Source organism: Taudactylus pleione, unplaced genomic scaffold (genome assembly GCF_031769625.1).
Source record: "Taudactylus pleione unplaced genomic scaffold, aTauple2 ptg000066l, whole genome shotgun sequence".
Taxonomy (NCBI): Eukaryota; Metazoa; Chordata; class Amphibia; order Anura; family Myobatrachidae; genus Taudactylus; species Taudactylus pleione.
In genome coordinates this window covers 37,233,044-37,260,000 of record NW_028284468.1, presented here as the reverse complement: position 1 = coordinate 37,260,000, position 26,957 = coordinate 37,233,044, and the positions used below count along the sequence as shown (strand labels likewise).

General features: G+C 45.6%; 1 protein-coding gene across 1 annotated transcript in view; it reads left to right on the top strand.

Moving 5' to 3' along the window:
* The window catches only part of LOC148534596 (uncharacterized), a 210,830-nt gene extending 184,146 nt beyond the window's left edge, over positions 1 to 26,684 (top strand). Inside the window, exons 3-8 of the mRNA XM_088466934.1 lie at positions 10,165 to 10,219; positions 11,072 to 11,205; positions 11,978 to 12,115; positions 20,686 to 20,729; positions 21,860 to 21,979; positions 26,471 to 26,684. Of these exons, the coding sequence (XP_088323060.1) occupies positions 10,165 to 10,219; positions 11,072 to 11,205; positions 11,978 to 12,115; positions 20,686 to 20,729; positions 21,860 to 21,938 (450 nt within the window). The 3' untranslated portion in view covers positions 21,939 to 21,979; positions 26,471 to 26,684. The remainder of the gene's footprint in view (positions 1 to 10,164; positions 10,220 to 11,071; positions 11,206 to 11,977; positions 12,116 to 20,685; positions 20,730 to 21,859; positions 21,980 to 26,470) is intronic.
* Positions 26,685 to 26,957: the final 273 nt, after the last annotated feature.

Sequence of the window (26,957 nt, the reverse complement as noted above, 5' to 3'; positions counted from 1 at the left end):
CCATCAACGTCGTCTGCCAAGGCCGATGCCCAATGTCATAGTAGATGCCACATACAATCCCAAATGACAAAGTTCAGGAAAATGACTTTGAAAGAAACATTTAAATCATCTGAAGAGAAACGTAAACTTGCCAATATGCCATTTATGACACGGAGTGGCAAGGAACGGCTAAGGTCTTTCCCTATGACTAGTGTTTGTCATACTAGTATGACTAGTATGTTCATGACTAGTGGTTCAGCTTCACATGACGATGGAAGCCCTCCTCCCGCTAAAAAAATCAAACGAGTTAAGCTGGCAAAAGCACAGGAAAGAACTGTGCGTTCTAAGAAGATATCTCAAATCCCCAATGAGAGTCCAAGTGTGGTGGCGGTTGCGATGTCTGACCTTCCCAGCACTGGACGGAAAGAGGTGGCTCTTTCCACCATTTGCACGCCCCCTGCAAGTGCTGAAAGGAGCACCCACAGTCCACTTGCTGATATGCAAATTGAAGATGTCACTGTTGAAGTACAACAGGATGAGGATACTGGTGTAGCTGGCGCTGAGGAGGAAGTTGGCGAGGAGGATTCTGATGGTGATGTGGTTTGTTTAAATCAGGCTCCGGTGGAGACAGTTGTTGTCCGTGGGATGAAAAAGCCCATCACGGTCATGCCTGGGCAGAAGACCAAACATTCCACCTCTTTGGTCTGGCAATATTTCTATCCAAATCCGGACAACAACTGTCTTGCCATATGTACCATATGTAAAGGTGAAATAAGTAGGGGTAGGGACGTTAACCACCTAGAAACATCCTCCCTTATATGGCACCTGCAGAGTGTTCATAAAAAGTTACTGTCAAGTTCAGAAACTTTGGCTGAGACCGTGAGCAGTCCAGGGACACCTAAATCCCGTTGTCCTGTTATATCCAAGCGCCTGCAAACCACACCATCAACTCCCTCCTCGTCAATTTCCTCCTTAGTCAGGATCGGAAGTAGTCCTGTAGGCCATGTCACTGGCATGACTGACTCTCCTATCCGGGATTCCTCCGGAGGATCCTGCATTGCTACGCCTCCTGCTGCCGCTGCTGCTGTTGCTGCTGCTGGGAGTCGTTCATCATCCCAGAGAGGAAGTAGGAACACCACTACTTTTACTAAACAATTGACCCTCCAACAGTCCTTAGCGAGGAGGATGAAGTACGACAGCAGTCATCCTGAAGCAAAACGTATAACTGAGGCCTTGACTGCTATGTTGGTGATAGACGTGCGTCCGGTATCCACCATTAGTGCAGTGGGATTTAGACAATTGATGGAGGTAGTGTGTCCCCGGTTCCAAATCCCGTCTAGGTTCCACTTCACTAGGCAGGCGATACCGAGACTGTACAGAAACATCAGAAAAAGTGTCCTCAGTATCCTGAAAAATGCCGTTGTACCCAATGTCCACTTAACCACGGACATGTGGACAAGTGGAACAGGGCAGACTAAGGACTATATGACTGTGACAGCCCACTGGGTAGATGTATCACTTTACGCAGCAACAGCAGCAGCGTCACCAGTAGCAGCATCTCAGAAATGCCAGCTCGTTCCAAGGCAGGCTACGCTGTGTATCACCGGTTTCAGTAAGAGGCACACCGCCGACAACCTCTTAGAGAAACTGAGGGAAATCATTGCTCAGTGGCTTACCCCACTTAGACTCTCCTGGGGATTTGTGATATATGAAAATGCCACCAATATTGTGCGGGCATTACATCTGGGCAAATTCCAGCACGTCCCATGTTTTGCTCACACAATAAACTTGGTGGTGCAGAACTTTCTGAAAAGCGACAGGGGCGTGCAGGAGACGCTTTGGGTGGCCCGAAAAATTTCTGGCCACTTTCGCCATTCAGCGACTGCGTGCCAAAGACTGGAGCGCCAGCAAACACTCTTGAACCTGCCCCACCATCACCTGAAGCAAGAGGTTGTGACGCGGTGGAACTCAACCCTCTATATGCTTCAGAGGATGGAGGAGCAGCAAAAGGCCATTCAAGCCTATACATCCACCTATGACATAGGCAAAGGAGGGGGTATGCACCTGACTCAAGCGCAGTGGAGAATGATTTCCGTGTTGTGCAAGGTTCTCCAGCCCTTCGAACTTGCCACACGTGAAGTCAGTTCAGACACTGCCAGCTTGAGTCAGGTCATTCCCCTCATCAGGCTTTTGCAGAAGCAGCTGGAGAAAGTGAAGGAGGAGCTAAGATGGAGCAATTCCGCTTGGCATGTGGGACTTGTGGATGAAGCCCTTCATTCGCTTTGCCAGGATTCCAGGGTGGTCAATCTGTTGAAATCAGACCACTACATTTTGGCCACCGTGCTCGATCCTAGGTTTAAAGCCTATGTGGTGTCTCTCTTTCCGGCCGACACAAGCCTGCAGAGGTGCAAAGACCTGCTGGTGAAAACACTGTCAGCTGAAGCGGAACGTGACACGTCAACAGCTCCTTCTTCATTTTCTCCCGCAACTGGGGCTGCCAGGAAAAAACTTAGGTATCCTAAGCAACCCGCTGGCGGTGATGCAGGGCAGGCAGGACCAAGTTTGGACATCTGGTCTGGACTGAAGGACCTGGCAACAATTTCTGACATGTCTACTGTCACTACATATGATACTGTCACCATTGACAGAATGGTGGAGGATTACATCGGTGACAGCATCTAAGTAGGCATGTCAGACAGTCCATACCTGTACTGACAGGAAAAAGAGGCAATTTGGAGGCCCCTGTACAAACTGGCTCTATTTTACCTGAGTTCCCCCATACCAGTGTGTACTCCGAAAGAGTGTTTAGTGCAGCCGGCAACCTTGTCAGCGAAAGGCGTAGGAGGTTGCTTCCACAAAATGTGGAGAAGATGATGTTCATAAAAATGAATTATCAACTCTTCCAGGGAGACCAGCCTCCAGAACGTACAGAGGGACCTGTGGTGGTGGATTCCAGTGGGGACGAGTTAATACTCTGTGAGGATGAGGATGTACACAACACTGAAGAGGGTGAAGAATCGGTGGATGAGGAGAATGAGGACGACATCTTGCCTCCGTAGAGCCAGTTTGCGCAGGGACAGATTAATTGCCAGCTTGTTTTGTGGAGGCCCAAACGAACCAATCATTTCAGCTACAGTTGTGTGGCAGACGCTGGCATTGAAATGATTGCTTTGTTAAAGTGTGCATGTCCTGTTTATACAACATAAGGGTGGGTGGGAGGGCCCAAGGACAATTCCATCTTGCACCTCTTTTTTTCTTTGCATTATGTACAGTTTGGGGCCTAGTTTTTCAAACTGCCATCCTGTCTGCCACTGCTGTATCACTCCTAGATGGGTCACGTGTTTGTGCCGCCCACTCGTATCGCTTAGCATAGTCATCCAGCTACCTCGGTGCAACCTTTTGGACATAAAAACACTATTGTGAGGTGTGAGGTGTTCAGAATAGACTGGAAATTAGTGGAAATTAAGGTTATTGAGGTTAATAATAGCATAGGAGCAGAAAAACAAACACATTCTGTGATTTTAGCTGTTTTTTAAAAAAAAAAATACAGATCCAAAACAAAAACCCAGAACCCAAAACACGGAAGGGTGGTTTTTCCAAAACCAATCCAGATCCAAAACAAAAACACAAAACACGAAAAGTGGCCGGTGCACACCCCAATATATATATATATATATATATATATATATATATATATACACACATATATATGTGTATATATATATATATATATATACACATATATATATATATATATATAACTATGGCCTGACCCTTATACTGACGGGCATAATTAGGGAGGAGGAGGAAGAGCTGCTGAGGCCGGAGGGAGTGGCCCTGAACATAGCAGAGCAGCGGCTACCAGAGCCGCCGCTGCTGCTTCTACAGAGCAGTGATCACATAGTGATCACTGTAGAGCCAGAGCCGCGGCAGGAGGGTGCCCCGCTGGCGGCCCGATACAGAGCAGAGTGGCGGCTACCAGAGCCGCCGTTGCTGCTTCTTACTGAAGGGGTGGGTCTGGCTGCCCGATCGCTGCTGGCCACAGTGATTGGGTCACCGCAGCAGCCATGGCTACATAAGCCCTGGCTGCTGGAAGTTGCTATGCCATGGAAGTTCGCCGGGAGGGGGCTGCTGACGGTGCCCGATCACTGTGGCCAGCAGTGATTGGGACACAAAGGAGGGGGAGCCGCGGGTGTAGATCGACCAGAAGGTCCCTCTGATATAGGCGGCAGTGGGAAGATTAACTTCCTATAGCCGCCTAGTGGCCATTTCTGACTGGTCGTATCAGATACGACCATGTCAGGGAAAGCCCAGTCTGGTATGGTCGTATCTGATACGACCGTGCCAGCCAAGTGGTTAAAGGGTGTGCCATTATCACATTTTGCAGGCATAAATAAATAATATATAACATTCACGTTATTGGATTTTACTAGTATGAACATATAAATATAAGAATAACATACTACACTACACACAAAAAGGTGAGCGTTAACCCTCCCTAAGGTGCCTAAACCTAACCCTCCCCCTTAGTGCCTAACACCCCCTGGTGGTACCTGAACCTAACCCCCCCTGCCCGAAGCCAAACCCTAACCACCCCCCCTCGCGCAGCCTAACACTAACTCCCTCCAGGGACACCTAAACCTAAATAATCATCCCCCGCAGCTGATACTCACCTTTCTGCGGAGTCCTTACGTTCGGGGTGCCGTCTGCTGGGATCCCGTCATCGGCAACCTGAGTCATGTTGGGATTTCGGTGCCGGTGTTGTCTCGGCATCCAGGATTCTGAAGCCGGGGGTTCCGGCAGACAGCATCCAACTTGTCAGGGTGCTCACCGCATCCCTTCCACGCACATCCCAAATTTATGCCACATATATTGGTATTTTTAAATAATATTTCCAGCTACTCCTCAGCAGTCAATTCAGACATGCCACCATGGGAAGCAGTCGGGAAGCCGACGGACGGAATCCCGATCATCGGCTTCCCGACTGTCTAATCCTGGCAAGGGTTAAATGACAGGCATCAAAATCCCAACGCCTGTCATTTTACCTACGCCAGGAGGCCGATACCCGGCTTACCGATTGACAGCCGCGGGGGGGTGAGGGTTAGGTTTAGGGTTCCCGGGGGGACTTAGGGATAGGCACACCCCCGGGAGGTTAGGGTTAGGCTAGGGGAAGGGAGGGTTAGGGTTAGGCACCCCCGGGGGGAGGTTTGGGTTAGGTGGCGGGGAAGGTGGAGATAGGTTTAGGCACTTAGAGGGGGGATTAGGGTTAGGCACGTGGGGGGGAAGTTAGGGTTAGGCACCCCTAAGGGAAGGTTAGGGTTAGGAAGCAGAATAGGTTAGTAAATAATTACGTTGGGACGATCGGGATTTTCACTGCTGCCGGGATGCCGCTGTCGGGATTTTAAGCATACTGAAAAAGCCACCATATACTTGGTTACTCAATAATCAAGTGTTTCATTGGGATACATTGTTATAGTAGACAAATTTCCCATCAAAAGAATAATCCTGCATGTCATTAGCTACTTAGATATAGTTTTTAAATCACAGCGGATAAATAGGAGAGTGTGTTCCCATTGTAAGTACTTCATGTGCATGCCTTGCTGTATTTAGTCATAATGCCTTCCAAGTGGCAAACGCAATATTTCTAGAGCAGGGTTCCCAAATGCCTGATTTTAGAGTGAGTGTGGCCAGTCCATGTAGAGGACATAATTAGCACTTTACCAGCTTTAATATGCGTCACACAAAGTGTATTGTGTGTTATAATTCCAGCATATACAGGACCAGCGGTCACACTAAGCCATTAGATTCAGCAGTAGGACCATCCTGCTGAGATGAATGTGTTTATGTCAGATGTGGGCACCATTCCACAGTATGGGAGCAAGTTCAAGAGTCTGGGGGAGCAGCAGAATTACCTAGCACTGCCCTGGGCATATATGTACATATTATTCTTGTTATGCACTGGATAGTGTATTATTATACGTTATTAATAACCCTATTGATAGTCTATAGCAGTGCACCCCTAACAGTGCATGTTTTCCAGATCTCCTAATTGGTGCACATGTGTATGTATTACTGGCAGGCACAGGTGGTGTTAATAATTTCATTTGTGATTCTGAGAAGAACATGCAGCACTAGTAATATTCTATTTTACTACTATTTCTTTTGTGGTCATGGTGTGGGCTGGGGAGTGGGGTTTCCAGGCAACCAGAACCCCCCCCCCCCCCGAATTTACCTATGCCTCCCAAATAAGTCCTGCATAATTAGTGATATTTCTTAATCACAGCTAAACATAACTTATTAACAATGCAAAATATATAGCCATATAGTGCACAGTAGATCCATTCAATTATTAATACATGAAATAGCTTTCCCGCTAGGCTGTCTTAGCCCTGCCCGATTTCTAAAGGGCAGAATGCACCTTGCCCCACTTGGCAGTGCCCCACTAAAACAGCCTGTGGATGCCGTCCCCACCCATGAGCTGCAGTGTCCTGCGGGTGAGGAAAGTAGCAGTGCAGTGGTCACTGCCAGTGAATGGATGTCGGGCGCTGACACAGGAGCACTTGGGGGCATGCCGGCATGTCCATAATTGCCAGGAATGCCCCCAAGAGTGATGAAAAGGGGGCACGTCTTAAAGACATGCCCCCTTTTCTCATGGCTACGCCCCTTTTTTAGGTGCATTCTTCTTCAGTGCCCGCAGATGTGCCCCTATCTAGGTCCGGTGCCTCCCTGGCACCAGACCTAGAATAAACAATACTGAAATACATGTATAACACATACAGTAGATAAAGTAACTGGATGGTGTGTGGTGCAGCAGGAGGGGTGTGAGATAAATAAAGGTATAGTACCCTGCACTTACTGAGGGGAAACACTTCTGCTTTTATCTGGTTACCTAAAGGCATTATATAGATATAGAACAATGAAAGAGTGATTCCCCCAGCGCAGGAAAGAAGCAAACATGTATTTCAGCTACCAATAATTGGTCTACTGAGCACTTTATGGCTATATACTATAACAATGTATCCCAATGATACACTTGGCATGTCTTTATTGACTAAAGAGAAGTACAGTAGCTGGAAATACTGAAATATTATATAAAAATACTGATATGTGGCATAAATTTGGGATGTACTCAGGGGTGTCGGAATGATTTTATGTTGGGGGAGGCAACATAAAAACGTTTCAGCCCCTGTACCCCCCCTCACCAATACTCCCATCCTCACCCCTCTCCTCCCGCTTACATGAGTGGCGGGCATCCACGGATTGTAAGGGGCTGTGCTTTATAGCAATAGGCTGCACAGTCCCTGCACTGCACAGAGGAGGAGGTGTATTGTATGGTGCCCCACCCTTTTCCGTCGCCCATGGATGTACTTGGAATTACTGTAATAAATCTATGACTGCAGCAGACAACCTACTTCAGACTTGAATTGCTATCAATATACTAATTTATGATAAATTAATTTGTGAAGATATTTTAAGACTATGGGCCGTAATCCATTAGGAGCGAAAAGTCAGTAGTCGGCGATAATCTATCGCCGATGACGTCATTTTCTGCATTTTCACTTATCCCCATATTCGCATGTGGGAAAAGTCTTTGTAAAAAACGGTGATAAGTTTTCACAACTGCATAGGTGGCGAAAAAAAGTGCAGAATTGGGGTTTTGGAGTGCAGAATAAAAAACATAGCCTGCAGCTTTTGGAATGTCCCCTTAAAGTAATCTGTGTAAAAAAAAAAAATAAATAAAAATTCCTCAGGACACCCCAAAAAAGGTACTTTCATTTTCGGGGCGAAAAAAAATAATATTGGGGGACAAACTTCTAAACTAGCGAAATCAACTCTGGGGGCATTCCCAAGTATACGGCAGGTGGTTTCTAGAATGCGGCTGGTAGCGGCAGGTAAATTTTTGAAGAATTTTCAAAAATCACTTAAGGGACTTAATAATATGCTTGCACCCATTTTCATGTACCCCATATTTGATGGGACTAGTTTTAAAAAAAAAAAAAAGCAAAGTTCTATTCTTCACCACTTCTTATGCACCTGCCGTGGCTATTTAGAAACCCCAATTACCTTCAGCAGGCCCATGTCGGGGTCACAAGCTGATTTCCCCAAAAGTGACAGGACTTTACGATACTTACCTTTCCGCTGGGTCCCATTTTTGCCGGACCCTAATTGAATACGGGGATAAGCAGGCACGCGCACGATACTTTATCCCAGGAAAAGACGGCGATGATGGCGAAAAGTCCGACCTCTGACATTTCGCCTCAAATTTAATATGGCCGTCTGTTTTGTTTTATTTTCCTTTGTGAGAAATTATTCACCGATCTAATTATCTCTGGAGGTATTGGTTGTAATCAGATATTTCACTTATTGTTCTTTATTATCCTGGTCCTAAGAACTGGGACCACTGAGGTCCTTATTCACAGAATGTGTATTACCAGGATTTCTCTATAATAATTAAGCCACTGATTTAGGTGAATTTTTGCTACAGGTATCATCCTGATAAATGTCATCATCCTGATACTTTCATAAGTGATTACCCCAATAAATTATATGTTTACACTCATGTGTGACATGTTACATGTATGTTATGTCCTAAAGCCCACTCATTTTTTTAGAAAATTTAAATATAATTAAAAGTTAAGTTTTAAGGTCATTTATTTACAAAGAAGAGTGCGCCACAAAAGGGAAAATTTCCTTTGCTGAACCATCCTTTATGGCTCAACATCCAATTTGTTTTCCCTTTCCAAACGTTACTATGGTGATTGGCAATGGCTGATGTACTGCACAGCATTCAGACATGTGACATTGGGAAAAAATAACCCTGCCCCAATCTGCACAACTCCACCCATTTTGGTTAAAAGAATTGCCCTTTTTGGGGTGTGTGAATTGGGGCAGTTGGGCGGTATTATATCCTGCCCCTGCTGACCACTAATCACAGTCTGATACTTTATTTCATACAAATATCTGCCTGTATGGCTGCTGCTAATGGCTGTGTGATGACATCACAATGGCCCATTGTTACACAATAAGTGGTAAGCCAGGGCAGGACTTATCCTGTTGCGTGGTCCCCTCTAGTGCAGGAAGCGTTGTCTGGAGCTGGTGGGTTAGTGTTGTTTTGGTAGTGATAGGTTTGAGTTTTAATTTCATTTTTCTTAGTGTTAAGTTTAGGTAGTGATAGGTTTGAGTTTTTATTTAGTTTTTCTTAGTGTTAAGTTAGTGATAGGTTTGAGTTTTCATTTAGTTTTTCTTAGTGTTAAGTTTAGTTTATAAGTATTTAGTATAGTTTAGCATTTTAGTATTTAGTATAGTTTAGTAGGAGAGGAGGGAGGAGGGAGTAGGAGTTAGGGGGCAGCCATGGGCTGCTTTCCCTTCAAGATACGCTGGCCATGCTCCAAGAAAAAGGTAAGTGCGCTGTTATATTTATTTCTCCTACTTTGTTGTTTGCACAATTAGGATTTTTCAAGAATTTCAAAAAGTCCGGAGCTCACCTGAAAGTGCGCATTTCTGGGCATAGAAGGTGGGGTTTATCCCGATTTAGTAGGCCTAAATGTAGAGAGGTGTCTATGCCCAAGTCTTACTAAGCTAAGGGGCGATTTATTATTACTTATAGTATTGCTGTTTCCCAATGGTGGTAAATTGTAGGTGTTACATATGAGCTGACAGTGATGTGGATTTCTGTCCCCCACTGTCCTGTGTCAGCTGTATACAGCCAGTGACTGCTCAGGTAACAGGGTCATATTCAGTTGTGCACATGGATTATAAAAGTTACACACTGACATAAGTAGGTAAACCAATTGCTGGCATATAAATGTTATATGATTATATATACAATATTTCTTGTGTTCTTTCCCCCTCAAAAAATAAAGAGAATGTGTTAGTGTTACAGTGTTCCACCATTTATTCCTTCATTTCTGCTGGTACATAAATAGATTTCCTGTCCTGTTACTCTATTTGGCACTTAGAAAATAAGGACATTATTAGTACAGTCATTTTCAAATTGCCTATAGTATATTGTGTCACCTAGTGCTTCTCGCTGTGACTAGACCTGTGTCACTGTGTAATGATGGACCAGACACACAGAAGCAGGTGCCCGTGGGAACAGCAATAGCTGAGACCTTGGTGTTACTGTGTAATGACTCTGTTATATAATTATTGCTGTAAGTACATTGTTCTCTCTCTCTCTCTTAGAGACAACGTAAAGCCCAGCTAGCTGAGCAGCAGGAGACGATAGAGAGGCTGACCTGTAAGAACTCATCTTACCTTCTGTGTTGTGTAAAGAGCAGTAGATGCCAGGCGTGTGACACAGACAGATGCATGTGTGGTGTTAGCCATGATTGCTTTGTACCCATCCAGTTGGCATTTCCTGGTTAGCTAGTGATAAAAGGAGGAGGCAGATTCAGCAGCATTCTAATAGATTAAAAAGCAAAGTTGCGCCTCCACCTAATTCCATTACACCCCTTATTCCCAATCCAATGGGACATAATATGCTCCATCATCCTATCGCTATTGTATGTAGGCAAGCAAATCACAGCACTTACACAAACAGCCCGCCGCGTGTAATAAATCACTGTATAGCACATATAACATGGTTTATGCATGATCTAAGGTGATGTACATCTGTATAATGTTACTGCATAGACTGTGACCAATTATACTAGCTATGCTCTTTCTATGTAAGTATATATTTTATTATTATTATTATTATTATTATTTATTACCAGTCATTAATATAGTGCATACATATTCCGCCATTATTTACCCAATCACATCAGTCCCTGCACCAGTGGAGCTTACAATCTATGGGCCTAATTCAGAGGTGGACACAGTTTAGATTCGGTCTCAACTGGCCAATGTTTTGTTATCTGCGCCTGAGCCACACGTGTGATATATCGTGCAATGAGTAGCGCAAAAAGCACTGTTAGCTTATATAAATACCACTATTCTGACCACACAACTAAAGTGAAGTGAAATGTAATCTTTATTGCATCTAAAAATTCTTTAGGGCTTTGTAGGGCTATGTAGCTGGTTAGAAAAGAATAAAACATAATATGAAGTAAGGTCGCTCAATCTGATATTGTCTTGTCCTTATACACAGATAAGATCACACTACAGGAGGAGGAGGTGGTATATATCCTGCAGCAACACCGGGAGAAAATGCGATGTATTGAAGAGAACCATCAGCTGCAGCTCCAACTTATAAAAGCAGAGATTGAGCAGCTGCGAGAACAGGTCAGATACAAATCTATCTATACATGATATTTTCTCTGTAGGTAGAATACGGCTGGAATAGTAAATGGTGAATTACATTTGGTCAAGGTGTCTTCTTCATTTCCCCGAGAGCTTCTTTGCACTAATGTAAGCCCTATGGATCATTTGTGCACCTAAAACCTTTTTGTACAATTAAACCCTTAGGTACAGATGTGTCCTCACATAACTATACTTCTGGGGGAGGGGCATAGCATAGTCAGGGCAATTTTCAGCTGCAATACAAGGAAAACTCAAAACAGTCCTCTGTGGGGTTATACACTTTCAGGTCACTGTATTGTACCGGTATAGCCACCCATGACCTTTGCTAAGTATATAGGTTTCAGTATTGTGTGTGCCAGGAGCTGGAACGTGCTCTGGTTGGTACGTTGGTGAATATCTCAGCCTGTTATATGGCTTTCCCTTACAAATACTGAGTGTGTGACCAGTCCTGGCACCAGTACCAGTCTGGGAATAGGTAATTAGGTTGGTATGTGGTTGCCAGATGCCCTATAATCCTTATACATCTGACTATAAAGGTGATGAGCATCTGAAAGACAAAAGACTGGTTTTGGGCTACATAGGCCACAATATATTACAGTGTACTTTGTATAAGAAGAAACGTGTATTGTAGCTGTGCTTAGCTATAGGGATTTCTCATATTACAGATTATATGAGCGTCACAGCTGTCATTCTACCCCCTGGACGCCATGATGTGACTGAGAGCTTGTGACACAGTATCTGCTTCTCTTTGTAGGGGACCGTGGCAGCCCTGCAGGCGGAAGCGGCAGCAGCAGCAGCACAGCCAATGGAAACAGCCGGGGCCTCATCAGCTGCTCCACCAGTGGTGGCATCACCTACACCACTGGTGGAAGAAATAAAGCCATACATACAGGTACTAACTCATATGACAGCTCATGGCAAACACATAGTTGATGTAAAGATTTGGATTTGATCTGGGCCAACATTCAGCCTATGACATCACTGGGGACTATAGGTATAACATATCTTATCCAGAATCACAGTATCCAGAATTGTAGGGCGTTCCAGAAATGAACAAGCTGATATATTACTGGTGTTCAATGGTTTTGTCATTTGGTCAAACTGACAAGATGGGGATGTCAGGATACTGAAAATAGGGATTTAGCCAGATTGACACCCCTTATCATGCACACATTGCTTGTATTGTATTGTGCTAACCATATATATATGTATATATAATTCCAATCCAATATAGAATTCTTCAATGATGCTGGGTGGGACTGGACACACTGCTACTATTGTGTAGGCATACCTTGTGTTTGTGTATCGTTAGTTGTGTATTAGGCCTCCTGGCAGCTGCATCTATTCACAGTCAGTAGACATACCACGGAGTTGCTGATCCTGCTCTAGCAGACCTGCTGGAACCACGCATAGTAGGATGTCTATGTAGGTTGTCTTATGTACAATGATGATTCTGGAAAATAGTCCCTGTACCTGCAGTTTTTTATTGATTGGCTGAATTCTCATGGATATTATTTCAGTCTCCAAAATGGCTGCCTCCACTGCAGACAAGGCTGGTGCCTGTAAAGAACAATATTGCTTACTTTTTTGCACATGAGCACGGTTTTAGTGACATGACTGAAACAGCGGGGATGGAAATACCTGGTCTCCAAAACACTTAACCACCTCTGGGGGGAAACCCACTATTTTACAGATATTATAAAATTTTATTTACAGATAAATTAGAGACAGCAGCAAGGAAGGATTCTGTGGAGAGACTATTTCTGCAATTGCTTAAGCTTAAGAAACGTGAAATAGATTTCTATTTACATGGGGTCTCCTTATCTGAGTATTATAGGGAGAAAAAAACACCCGAGGCTTCAAAATAAGAAATATTCCCACCATCGGAAGCAATAACCCAGATTATTGCCGTAAACGGCAATATAGAACAAAGCCTCGTTTGATCAAATACTCCTGTTCAGAGAGGAGTCCTCTAGAGAGTTGTCGCTTGCTAAAACTAAAACTTATGAGGATTTGTATTAGGGGTGTGCACCGGCCACTTTTCGTGTTTTGTGTTTTGGTTTTGGATCTGGATCTTTCTTCGTGTTTTGGATCTGGATTGGTTTTGCCAAAACCACCCTTCCGTGTTTTGGGTTCTGGGTTTTGTGTTTTGGATCTGTATTTTTTTGAAAAAAAGCATAAAAACAGCTAAAATCACAGAATTTGTAGGTTTTTCTGCTCCTATGCTATTATTAACCTCAATAACCTTAATTTCCACTCATTTCCAGTCTATTCTGAACACCTCACACCTCACAATAGTGTTTTTATGTCCAAAAGGTTGCACCGAGGTAGCTGGATGACTATGCTAAGCGACACGAGTGGGCGGCACAAACATGTGACCCATCTAGGAGTGACACTGCAGTGGCAGACAGGATGGCAGTTAGAAAAACTAGGCCCCAAACTGTACATAATGCAAAGAAAAAAAGAGGTGCAAGATGGAATTGTCCTTGGGCCCTCCCACCCACCCTTATGTTGTATAAACAGGACATGCACACTTTAACAAATCAATCATTTCAGCGCCAGGGTCTGCCACACAACTGTGGCTGAAATGATTGGTTCGTTTGGGCCCCCACAAAACAAGCTGGCAATTAATGTGTCCCTGCACAAACTGGCTCTACGGAGGCAAGATGTCATCCTCATCCTCCTCATCCACCGATTCCTCACCCTCTTCAGTGTGTACATCCTCATCCTCACAAAGTATTAACTCGTCCCCACTTGAATCCACCACCACAGGTCCCTCTGTACCTTCTGGAGGCTGGTCTCCCTGGAAGAGCTGATAATTCATTTTGATGAACATCATCTTCTCCACATTCTGTGGAAGCAACCTCCTACGCCTTTCGCTGACAAGGTTCCCGGCTGCACTAAACACTCTTTCGGAGTACACACTGGAGGGGGGGCAACTCAGGTAAAATAGAGCCAGTTTGTACAGGGGCCTCCAAATTGCCTCTTTTTCCTGCCAGTACAGGTATGGACTGTCTGACATGCCTACTTGGATGCTGTCACCGATGTAATCCTCCACCATTCTGTCAATGGTGACAGTATCATATGCAGTGACAGTAGACATGTCAGAAATTGTTGCCAGGTCCTTCAGTCCGGACCAGATGTCCAAACTTGGTCCTGCCTGCCCTGCATCACCGCCAGCGGGTTGCTTAGGATACCTAAGTTTTTTCCTGGCAGCCCCAGTTGCGGGAGAAAATGAAGAAGGAGCCGTTGACGTGTCACGTTCCGCTTCAGCTGACAGTGTGTTCACCAGCAGGTCTTTGCACCTCTGCAGGCTTGTGTCGGCCGGAAAGAGAGACACCACATAGGCTTTAAACCTAGGATCGAGCACGGTGGCCAAAATGTAGTGGTCTGATTTCAACAGATTGACCACCCTGGAATCCTGGCAAAGCGAATGAAGGGCTTCATCCACAAGTCCCACATGCCGAGCGGAATCGCTCCGTCTTAGCTCCTCCTTCACTTTCTCCAGCTGCTTCTGCAAAAGCCTGATGAGGGGAATGACCTGACTCAAGCTGGCAGTGTCTGAACTGACTTCACGTGTGGCAAGTTCGAAGGGCTGAAGAACCTTGCACAACACGGAAATCATTCTCCACTGCGCTTGAGTCAGGTGCATACCCCCTCCTTTGCCTATGTCATAGGTGGATGTATAGGCTTGTATGGCCTTTTGCTGCTCCTCCATCCTCTGAAGCATATAGAGGGTTGAGTTCCACCGCGTCACAACCTCTTGCTTCAGGTGATGGCGGGGCAGGTTCAAGAGTGTTTGCTGGCGCTCCAGTCTTCGGCACGCAGTCGCTGAATGGCGAAAGTGGCCAGAAATTTTTCGGGCCACCCAAAGCGTCTCCTGCACGCCCCTGTCGCTTTTCAGAAAATTCTGCACCACCAAGTTTATTGTGTGAGCAAAACATGGGACGTGCTGGAATTTGCCCAGATGTAATGCCCGCACAATATTGGTGGCGTTGTCAGATATCACAAATCCCCAGGAGAGTCTAAGTGGGGTAAGCCACTGGGCGATGATTTCCCTCAGTTTCTCTAAGAGGTTGTCGGCGGTGTGCCTCTTACTGAAACCGGTGATACACAGCGTAGCCTGCTTTGTAACGAGCTGGCGTTTCTGAGATGCTGCTACTGGTGACGCTGCTGCTGTTGCTGCGTAAGGTGATACATCTACCCAGTGGGCTGTCACAGTCATATAGTCCTTAGTCTGCCCTGTTCCACTTGTCCACATGTCCGTGGTTAAGTGGACATTGTGTACAACGGCATTTTTCAGGACACTGAGGACACTTTTTCTGACGTTTCTGTACAGTCTCGGTATCGCCTGCCTAGTGAAGTGGAATCTAGACGGGATTTGGAACCGGGGACACACTACCTCCATCAATTGTCTAAATCCCACTGCACTAATGGCGGATACCGGACGCACGTCTAACACCAACATAGCAGTCAAGGCCTCAGTTATACGTTTTGCTTCAGGATGACTGCTGTCGTACTTCATCCTCCTCGCTAAGGACTGTTGGAGGGTCAATTGTTTAGTAAAAGTAGTGGTGTTCCTACTTCCTCTCTGGGATGATGAACGACTCCCAGCAGCAGCAGCAACAGCAGCAGCGGCAGCAGTAGGCGTAGCAATGCAGGATCCTCCGGAGGAATCCCGGATAGGAGAGTCAGTCATGCCAGTGATATGGCCTGCAGGACTACTTCCGATCCTGACTAAGGAGGAAATTGACGAGGAGGGAGTTGACGGTGTGGTTTGCAGGCGCTTGGATACAACAGGACAACGGGATTTAGGTGTCCCTGGACTGCTTACGGTCTGAGCCAAAGTTTCTGAACTTGACAGTAACTTTTTATGAACGCGCTGCAGGTGCCGTATAAGGGAGGATGTTCCTAGGTGGTTGACGTCCCTACCCCTACTTATTTCACCTTTACATATGGTACATATGGCAAGACAGTTGTTGTCCGGATTTGGATAGAAATATTGCCAGACCAAAGAGGTGGAATGTTTGGTCTTCTGCCCAGGCATGACCGTGATGGGCTTTTTCATCCCACGGACAACAACTGTCTCCCCCGGAGCCTGATTTAAACAAACCACATCACCATCAGAATCCTCCTCGCCAACTTCCTCCTCAGCGCCAGCTACACCAGTATCCTCATCCTGTTGTACTTCAACAGTGACATCTTCAATTTGCATATCAGCAAGTGGACTGTGGGTGCTCCTTTCAGCACTTGCAGGGGGCGTGCAAATGGTGGAAAGAGCCACCTCTTCCCGTCCAGTGCTGGGAAGGTCAGGCATCGCAACCACCACCACACTTGGACTCTCTTTGGGGATTTGTGATATCTTCTTAGAAAGCACAGTTCTTCGCTGTGCTTTTGCCAGCTTAACTCTTTTGATTTTTTTAGTGGGAGGAGTGCTTCCATCGTCATGTGAAGCTGAACCACTAGTCATGAACATACTAGGGATCGACCTTAGCCGTTCCTTGCCACTCCGTGTCGTAAATGGCATATTGGCAAGTTTACGTTTCTCTTCAGCTGATTTAAATGTCTTTTTCAAGGTCATTTTCCTGAACTTTGCCATTTGGGATTGTATGTGCCCTCTACTATGACATTGGGCATCGGCCTTGGCAGACGACGTTGATGGCATGTTATCGTCTATGTCATGACTAGTGGCAGCAGCTTCAGCACTAGGAGGAAGTGGTTCTTGATCTTTCTCTATTTTATTTTTATCGGAGAAAGTTTGGTCCTCCATTTATGTTATATCGATTTGATATATACGTGCGGCTAAACACAGAAAATAAATTTTTTTTTGGTTCGGACTGGAGTGTACTTTGTGGGTTACAGCACCCTTTAACGGTCAAGCCAGCCGGCCCTTTACTTATGACACAGGCGCACTCTTGGCACTACTTTGTTGATGCACGTGCGGCTACTGCGCACACAATTCACAAACACAGAAAATAATTTTTTTTTGGTTTGGACTGGAGTGTACTTTGGGGGTTACAGCACCCTTTAACGGTCAAGCCAGCCGGCCCTTTACTTATGACACAGGCGCACGCTTGGCACTACTTTGTTGATGCACGTGCGGCTACTGCGCACACAATTCACAAACACAGAAAATAATTTTTTTTTGGTTTGGACTGGAGTGTACTTTCGGGGGTTACAGCACCCTTAACGGTCAAGCCAGCCGGCCCTTTACTTATGACACAGGCGCACGCTTGGCACTACTTTGTTGATGCACGTGCGGCTACTGCGCACACAATTCACAAACACAGAAAATAATTTTTTTTTGGTTTGGACTGGAGTGTACTTTCGGAGGTTACAGCACCCTTTAACGGTCAAGCCAGCCGGCCCTTTACTTATGACACAGGCGCACGCTTGGCACTACTTTGTTGATGCACGTGCGGCTACTGCGCACACAATTCACAAACACAGAAAATAATTTTTTTTTAGGTTTGGACTGGAGTGTACTTTCGGGGGTTACAGCACCCTTAACGGTCAAGCCAGCCGGCCCTTTACTTATGACACAGGCGCACGCTTGGCACTACTTTGTTGATGCACGTGCGGCTACTGCGCACACAATTCACAAACACAGAAAATAATTTTTTTTTTGGTTTGGACTGGAGTGTACTTTCGGGGGTTACAGCACCCTTAACGGTCAAGCCAGCCGGCCCTTTACTTATGACACAGGCGCACGCTTGGCACTACTTTGTTGATGCACGTGCGGCTACTGCGCACACAATTCACAAACACAGAAAATAATTTTTTTTTTGGTTTGGACTGGAGTGTACTTTCGGGGGTTACAGCACCCTTAACGGTCAAGCCAGCCGGCCCTTTACTTATGACACAGGCGCACGCTTGACACTACTTTGTTGATGCACGTGCGGCTACTGCGCACACAATTCACAAACACAGAAAATAATTTTTTTTTGGTTTGGACTGGAGTGTACTTTCAGGGGTTACAGCACCCTTTAACGGTCAAGCCAGCCGGCCCTTTACTTATGACACAGGCGCACGCTTGGCACTACTTTGTTGATGCACGTGCGGCTACTGCGCACACAATTCACAAACACAGAAAATAATTTTTTTTTGGTTTGGACTGGAGTGTACTTTCGGGGGTTACAGCACCCTTTAACGGTCAAGCCAGCCGGCCCTTTACTTATGACACAGGCGCACTCTTGGCACTACTTTGTTGATGCACGTGCGGCTACTGCGCACACAATTCACAAACACAGAAAATAATTTTTTTTTAGGTTTGGACTGGAGTGTACTTTCGGGGGTTACAGCACCCTTAACGGTCAAGCCAGCCGGCCCTTTACTTATGACACAGGCGCACGCTTGGCACTACTTTGTTGATGCACGTGCGGCTACTGCGCACACAATTCACAAACACAGAAAATAATTTTTTTTTGGTTTGGACTGGAGTGTACTTTCGGGGGTTACAGCACCCTTTAACGGTCAAGCCAGCCGGCCCTTTACTTATGACACAGGCGCACGCTTGGCACTACTTTGTTGATGCACGTGCGGCTACTGCGCACACAATTCACAAACACAGAAAATAATTTTTTTTTAGGTTTGGACTGGAGTGTACTTTCGGGGGTTACAGCACCCTTAACGGTCAAGCCAGCCGGCCCTTTACTTATGACACAGGCGCACGCTTGGCACTACTTTGTTGATGCACGTGCGGCTACTGCGCACACAATTCACAAACACAGAAAATAATTTTTTTTTTGGTTTGGACTGGAGTGTACTTTCGGGGGTTACAGCACCCTTAACGGTCAAGCCAGCCGGCCCTTTACTTATGACACAGGCGCACGCTTGGCACTACTTTGTTGATGCACGTGCGGCTACTGCGCACACAATTCACAAACACAGAAAATAATTTTTTTTTTGGTTTGGACTGGAGTGTACTTTCGGGGGTTACAGCACCCTTAACGGTCAAGCCAGCCGGCCCTTTACTTATGACACAGGCGAACGCTTGACACTACTTTGTTGATGCACGTGCGGCTACTGCGCACACAATTCACAAACACAGAAAATAATTTTTTTTTGGTTTGGACTGGAGTGTACTTTCAGGGGTTACAGCACCCTTTAACGGTCAAGCCAGCCGGCCCTTTACTTATGACACAGGCGCACGCTTGGCACTACTTTGTTGATGCACGTGCGGCTACTGCGCACACAATTCACAAACACAGAAAATAATTTTTTTTTTGGTTTGGACTGGAGTGTACTTTCGGGGGTTACAGCACCCTTAACGGTCAAGCCAGCCGGCCCTTTACTTATGACACAGGCGCACGCTTGGCACTACTTTGTTGATGCACGTGCGGCTACTGCGCACACAATTCACAAACACAGAAAATAATTTTTTTTTTGGTTTGGACTGGAGTGTACTTTCGGGGGTTACAGCACCCTTAACGGTCAAGCCAGCCGGCCCTTTACTTATGACACAGGCGCACGCTTGGCACTACTTTGTTGATGCACGTGCGGCTACTGCGCACACAATTCACAAACACAGAAAATATATTATTTTTTTAGCACTTGGGGGGAGCACCCCTGATGGACAGAGCACCCCCTGGACAACACTACAGCACCCCTTTAGGACTGGGACACTGCACAGGACTTTGGAGTGGACACAGCCCCTATGGAGAACTGACTGCACAACACAGTCCAGCCAGCCCCTATGGACTTTGAAGTAGTGGACACAGCCCCTATTAACAACAGCAGCACAGCACAACACAGCCAGCCCCTATGGACTTTGAAGTAGTGGACAACAGCAGCACTACACTACACTACACTACACAGCACTAACTCCCACCCTCCCTCTTCACTGTCCACAGCCGAGTGAGAAAATGGCGCCGACGCGGGTACCTTATATAGGATCCAAAACCCGCGAGACTCGGAAGGCGGGATGATGAAGTTTTGCCTCGATGTCAGATCCGAGTCAGGCGGGAAAAGTCGAGCCTGACTCGGATCGGACTCGGATCGGGGGGGCTCGGGGGGGTTCGGATTTCAGAAATCCGAACCCGCTCACCCCTAATTTGTATATGACTGATATTAAGGCAGATACCACAGTTGACTGGTTGGATAAACTTAACACCCAAATTGATAAATATAAAAAGCATAAGGGTAAAGCATAAGGCTCCATAGGAGTGCCATCAGATCCTGTTTGGAAGGTACTATTAATGAACAACCTGCTGCCAAGCATTTTAAAGAATGTGGGCATTCCTTAGCGACCCTCAGGTATAAGATGATAGACTTTGTGCCAGATAATAAGAGAGGTGGTGATCGTGCTAAAACTTTATTACAGAAGGAGGCATGGTGGATACACTATCTAAATACGGTTAAACCCTTTGGGTTGAATGATTCTTTTTCTCTGGCATGCTATCTGTAAAATGTTTATAGGTAGTTACTGCTATGTTTAAGTATGTTATAACTTATTCCCTCCAGATCTTCGTAGTCGTCATGGCGTTATGGATTATCATCACATGCTGGTAAGATAGTTTTATGTATTTGTATTACTGACGAAGGTTTGATGAAACCGAAATGTAGAATCAATTTGAGGTCTCTGTGATCCTTTTCTTATATGGTCCATGAGTGCTGCTGGTTGGAATTTGCTTTCAGCCTAGGCCTGGGGGGTTACAATGGAAGGGGGATGCCATTTTATTTTTGGGGCCTTTATTCCAGGCCTAGGCTCACCAGTTTGGGGCTGGTTATCATTAGGGGAGTGGGGCCCCACGCTTTACATCCCCCTGCTATAGCATCAGCTCCATGGCTGGTTCAGCCGGTGCTATGGGACAATACGGAAAAGCTCCATGCAGTGTCTTCCCCCTATTTTCCCATACCAGCCCAGGCTGGAAGGTCTGGGGCTGGTTATTGATTGGGTTGGGGAACTCATTTTTAATTTACATTTTTCTTTACAGTTCACAGTAATGAAACCTGCAGAGGTCCCTATTGATCTGCGCAGTGATTCTCCCAAACACGCCTAACACAGGCAGGTCTATTGTTTGGGTGGGTTTGCCGTCGCTTTCCCATCTGGTTTCGTTTGGTTTTAAAATGGACCATTAGTAAATCTGCGGATCCTATTCTACTCTGTATAAAAATAAAATAAATGATTGTTGGTCCTATTTTCTAAAGTCGGGTTTTTGGTCAGCTTTCCTTCAGTTTTGACTTTAGTAAATGGTCAGTTTGCAAATCAAAGGATAATCACCCAAAAACACAAAACCAACCATTAGTAAATTTACTTCCTGGACTTAAGATGTTTCTCAATAGAACTAGAATAATACAGAGTTTCCTTTGCAGATCTTAAAAAAAAATCATATGTATCATGTATGTGCACATTTATATACTCAGACATTGGGGTCTATTTAATAATTGAATCTAATGTGCAAAAATGTGCCACTATCCATAGCAACCAATCAAATATTTGTTTTCATCGCCTAAGCTGCACTGGAAAATAATAGCTTAAATTTGATTTGTTCATAGGAGTAAAAAACAGTCAAATTTTATCAAGATCTGTTAAATGGCTTTACTTATAATAATGATTTATAATAGTGATTCATTCATGAAGCCACTTCATTTTATTGTATATTAATGCTGTAATTTCACTCTGATCTATTCAAAGGATCATTGTATCCTGGGTCAGTTCTTGGAGGAGAAACTGGCGAGTCTTCAGATTGACATCAAGCAAAAAAATTAACTGATCCAGGCCCAGAAAAAAGATCTGGAGATCATGGAAGAGACAGTGAGTATTGGGTTATAGTAAATATTGCCCATGCACTATACAATGTCCCATCTACCCATGGTGTTATTACCAGTCATCAGACTGACTGCGCCACATTGGGAACTGTTATCAAACAAAAGGACAACTGTCACAAAGGGCCCGATTCAGAGGTGGACGCAGCGTGATGCAGTCAGGAAGCCGACAGTTGAAATGCCGACCACTGCCAGCTTCCCGACTGTCATATCCTGGCAAGGTAATAATGATAGGCGGACGAAATCCCAATGCCTATCATTAGACCTACGCTGCAAGACCGACGCCCGGCATACAAAACTAAGGTAAGGTAAGCCGGGCAGCGGCAGAGGGCAGATGTGGGGGGAGGGTTAGGTTAGGGGCTCCTGGGGGGACTTAGGGTTAGGCACCCCCCCGGGAGGGTTAGGCTAGGGGAAAGTGGGGTTAGGCACCCCAGTGGGGAGGTTAGGTTTAGGCACCCCCTTGGGGCGGTTAGGTTTAGTGGGTGGGGAGGGGGGGTTAGGTTTAGGCAACCCTAGGGGAGGTTAGGGTAAGGCACTTGGGGGGGAGGTTAGGGTTAGCACCCCTAAAAGAGGGTTAGGGTTAACGGGGGAAAGGTTAGAGATTGATTAGATACTTACCGTGTTGGGATCTAGTCCTGTTGAGCGTCCGGCGTCGGTATTACATTGTCACGATCCGATGCAAATGTTCCTCTGTGGAGGACGGTAAGCAGGTCACGGCCCTCTGGACAGGTACCTGGGAATGGCAGAAGACCGGAAACTATATTTAACTAAGCAAATGCTAGAGCACAGGAGGTAAACTGGATGCTAGATATTGAAACGCTGTTTAGGGATCCTAATCACAGGCTAGCATAGGAATACTGGAAAGTGTACTGAGAATCACTAAGAAATCCAAGTGCTGATTGCACAGAAAAACAGAGGCATATATTGAGAATTGCTAGATATGTTTAGAGCCGATTTGCAGAGACAAGACACAGAGCAAAGAACACCAACATGCACTCGAAAGCTATAAATGTAGGTGTTGATTGCACAAACAAGACACAGAGAGAAGTGGACACAGGCACATGTAGTAATCCCAGTCGCAGGCTAGCTTGGAAACACAGGAAAATGTACAGGAACTGCAACAGATTCTGGAGCTGATAAACACAGTAAAACACAGAGGGAAGGCAGGAATAAACTGGGGAAGCTAGTAATGCTGGTACTGGTCAAAGGCAATTACTAGGAGAGTGCTGGAGGTCCAGCTGTGAGCTAATTAGTACTAGCAGGTAACCTGACACCTCAGTGACACAGGGTAATAGCCACAGGAAAGCTGCAATAGAATTAGCAGCACATATACAAAGACACACAGGGAAGGGACATGAAACACTGAAGTACTGTGAGAAAGCTAAAGTCTCAGAGTAAGGGTTAGCATGGAAGCTAATACAGGAAACTGGAAAACTGTGAGCAGGCTGAAGCAACACGCTGAAGGATTTAGCACAGAGCAACAGTGGGAGTAACACAGGCACTTGGAATAACAAAGTTGAACAGCATCTTTCTGAAGTTCTGGGGGCGGATTTATACCCAGGGGTAGCAGATTATTGGAGCACAGCATCAGCTGACTGAGATCATGCTACCATTGGTTAGGAGGACTGTCAAATGAGAGGAACTGTCATGGCGGTGCCCATGATGGGAACTCCGATCCCCAAAACACACAGCCGACCATGGAAGTCCGCAAAAGCACCTAAGGTAGAATACTCAGCATCTCACCCCTCACTGCACCAGGCGTCTGACCACAAGGAAGTCAGGGGAAGCCGGCACAGAGGTAAGAGATAGCCGATCCTAGGCTGAACCCTGACATACATTCACCGGGCTAACGTCCGGCGGGATATCGTACCGATCCCGATGCAGCAGCGATACCAAAAAGTTATTACCCCAGGAAGCATCTGAAGAACATAGACACCTCCTGTCGGCATCTCAGCTCCGAGTGCTACATACGAAGATGCAGCATCCGATCAATATCATGGTCATTGGTCGCAGCCATTGGCCATCTGAGTAAGCCTAAGCTTACTAGCCTTGACACTCCCAAAAAATGGGGTCAACACGCTGCCAAGTGCCGCCCCCAAAAGGCTCCAGCCTGTCAACTAGGCTGTGGCTCAGGGAGCACAATGTACGACAACACAGGACCCATTTTGCACATTCGCAGACCACCCACCATCATAGCTGTATGCAAACCATTGATAGCTATGAATCAGGCCCAATTATCGTAACACTAACATCTTTATTATAGCAAAATAATCTGGTTGGAGCATTATATACTATCTAATATAGAGGAATTGCATTATATAATATCTACTATAGAGGAAGTGCATTATTTAATATAGAGGAAGTGCATTATATAATATCTAATATAGAGGAAGTGCATTATATAATATATAATATAGACGAAGTGCATTATATAATATATAACAGAGGAAGTGCATTATATTATATATAACATAGAGGAAGTGCATTATATAATATATAATAGAGAAAGTGCATTATATAATATCTAATATAGAGGAAGTGCATTATATAATATAGAGGAAGTGCATTATATAATATCTAATATAGAGGAAATGCATTATATAATATAGAGGACGGGTACTAATCAGGGTATGCTGTAAATCACTATGTAATACTGTATGCCTGTGGTTAGAATTCTGAATAACAGAATGACGCATTGTAATGTTACATAACAACTGCCTAGTGAAACCCTGTAGGGATGCTGGAGCATAATATATGTTTCCTTCTTGCTATATTATATATATGACGGCCACAGTCAGAGGTGCGTTATTTTGCTGTAATACAGGTATTATTGTGAAGGGCATTGGGTTAGTCTTGGTCTGACCTAATTTGTGAACAGCCTTGAGGGCTGATTTGCATGGATTATTTGTAACCAAGAGGCTAAGGGTGAGAGACAGTCTTTGAGCTGTTTAAGCAGCCTAGAGGGCTGGTGTACCTTGACAGGCAGTGACCTGGGGCCTGGAGTAAGATGCAGCCTTTGGGTCAGTGAAGCTGCATTGAGGGCTGGTTTGCCTTGGCTGGTAGTGGCCTGAGAGCCTGGAGTAAGATGCAGCCTTTGGGCTGGTGGAGCAGCTTTGAGAGCTCATTTGCCTTGGCAAGTTGTGACCTGGGGCCCCAGGGTTAGATGCAGCCTTTGGGCTGTTGAATCTTAAATGGTGGAAGCACAGGGACGTAGTGCTGCTACCAATGTCACTGGGTTGACACTGGCAGTGGTGCACCGGAATGCGCATGGAGATGCTGAGCTGCTACCAGGGTTGCTGGGATGACATTGGCAACGGTGCACTGGTTTGTGCACTGGGGACACTGAGTTGCTACCAATGCCACCAGGATGACACTGGCGGCGGTGCGCTAGATTGTGCAGTTAGAACGCTGAGTTGCAACCAGTGCCGCCGGAATGACACTGGCGATGGTGCACTGGATTGCGCACGTGGAACGCTGGATTGCGGCCGATGTCGCCGGGTTGACACAAGCCGCCGGGCTAGGCTGGTGCTTCAGGACGAAGAAGCACACCATGCCGCCTAGATGACACAAGCAACACGAGCAGGTGGAATGCAGACTGTGCTGCCTGGATGATACAAACAGCAGGAGACAAACACAGTAAACTGGCTCAGGAACTCGACTGGGAATCAGGAGACTGGAACAACCGGAAGTACGAGAAACTCTATCACCAGCATGGAGTGAAGGGCTGGCTGGAATTTAACAGAACCAGAGCAAGCCTTCCTTAATGACAAACTGGTGTGTATCTGGGCAGTGCACAGACAGGAGAATCAATCAGTGTGCACCTGACACTGCACACAGAAAGGCAGTAATTAGTGCAGTGCTTCAGCAGCAACTAAAATGATCTGCTAAGTACAGATCCTAACAATGATTAGTTTTCCAGGTCACAATAGTTGTCCTTTTATATGCTTGTTCTATGTTTACTTAAACCCCCTTTGTATTAAATGCTAAAGATTATAAATAAATGCTATACTGTGTTATAGCCATGTATATGTTCCTATTACACATTATGGTGTTATCCATTTTCCCGATGCTGCCAGTGGAGTCACACAACAAGGGAAATGATGGGTGTGGACATACATGTGTGCTGATGCTTCATGTTGCATTGTACCAGCTACGCCCCATCAGCTTGCAGCAGTATTGTGCATGGCTCCGTCAGCTGGTGACCCTGTGTAGTTACACGCCAGGGCAGATTGTTAGTCCCAGTCTGGCCCTGATATCACACCACAATAGCTGCCGGCCGCCTGTGTTACACATACTGGGAGACCTGCCCATGCTCTCTTCCCTTACGGATGGAATTGTATGCAGGTGATGTTACACATGGCAGTCAGTGCAGGCTCTCATGCTGATGTAGGCCTGATTATGGTTATACACAGTCTCACTATATGTGATCTGGCCGTTGTCCTTCTACTAATGTGATAATTTCCTTCTTTCCTTATGGCAGATGGAAACCAACATCAATTTAGAGAAAAAAGTGAGCAGTGTGAAGCAGGAGAAAGAGGAGCTGGGATTGTGTCTTTTCAGAGGAGGATGAGTAACGACAAATAATGGCCTTACACCCGACCTACCCACCACCACCACCACCATCCCTACAAACAACACCTGGGACCGGAATATAATATAACATCCTTGTTCTCGTAATAAAGATCTTCACTGGGGATGCTGGTGCTGAGTCGTCATTGTGACAGAATAAAACTATAGTTAATATCTATATCTATCTAGCATTATAACTGTGTCGGCAATATGGTGTCGACGTAATGCTGCGACAATGACTTTGCAGACAATATCACTGTGGACATAATGACGTTATCCCATCTGCCGTTATAGCATGGACCTCCTGTTGCAGAGTATGTTATATACATTATTATGGATGGGAAGTCTCATTATGGTATATGTGTTACACCAGTACTGATTACTTATCACAGTTATAT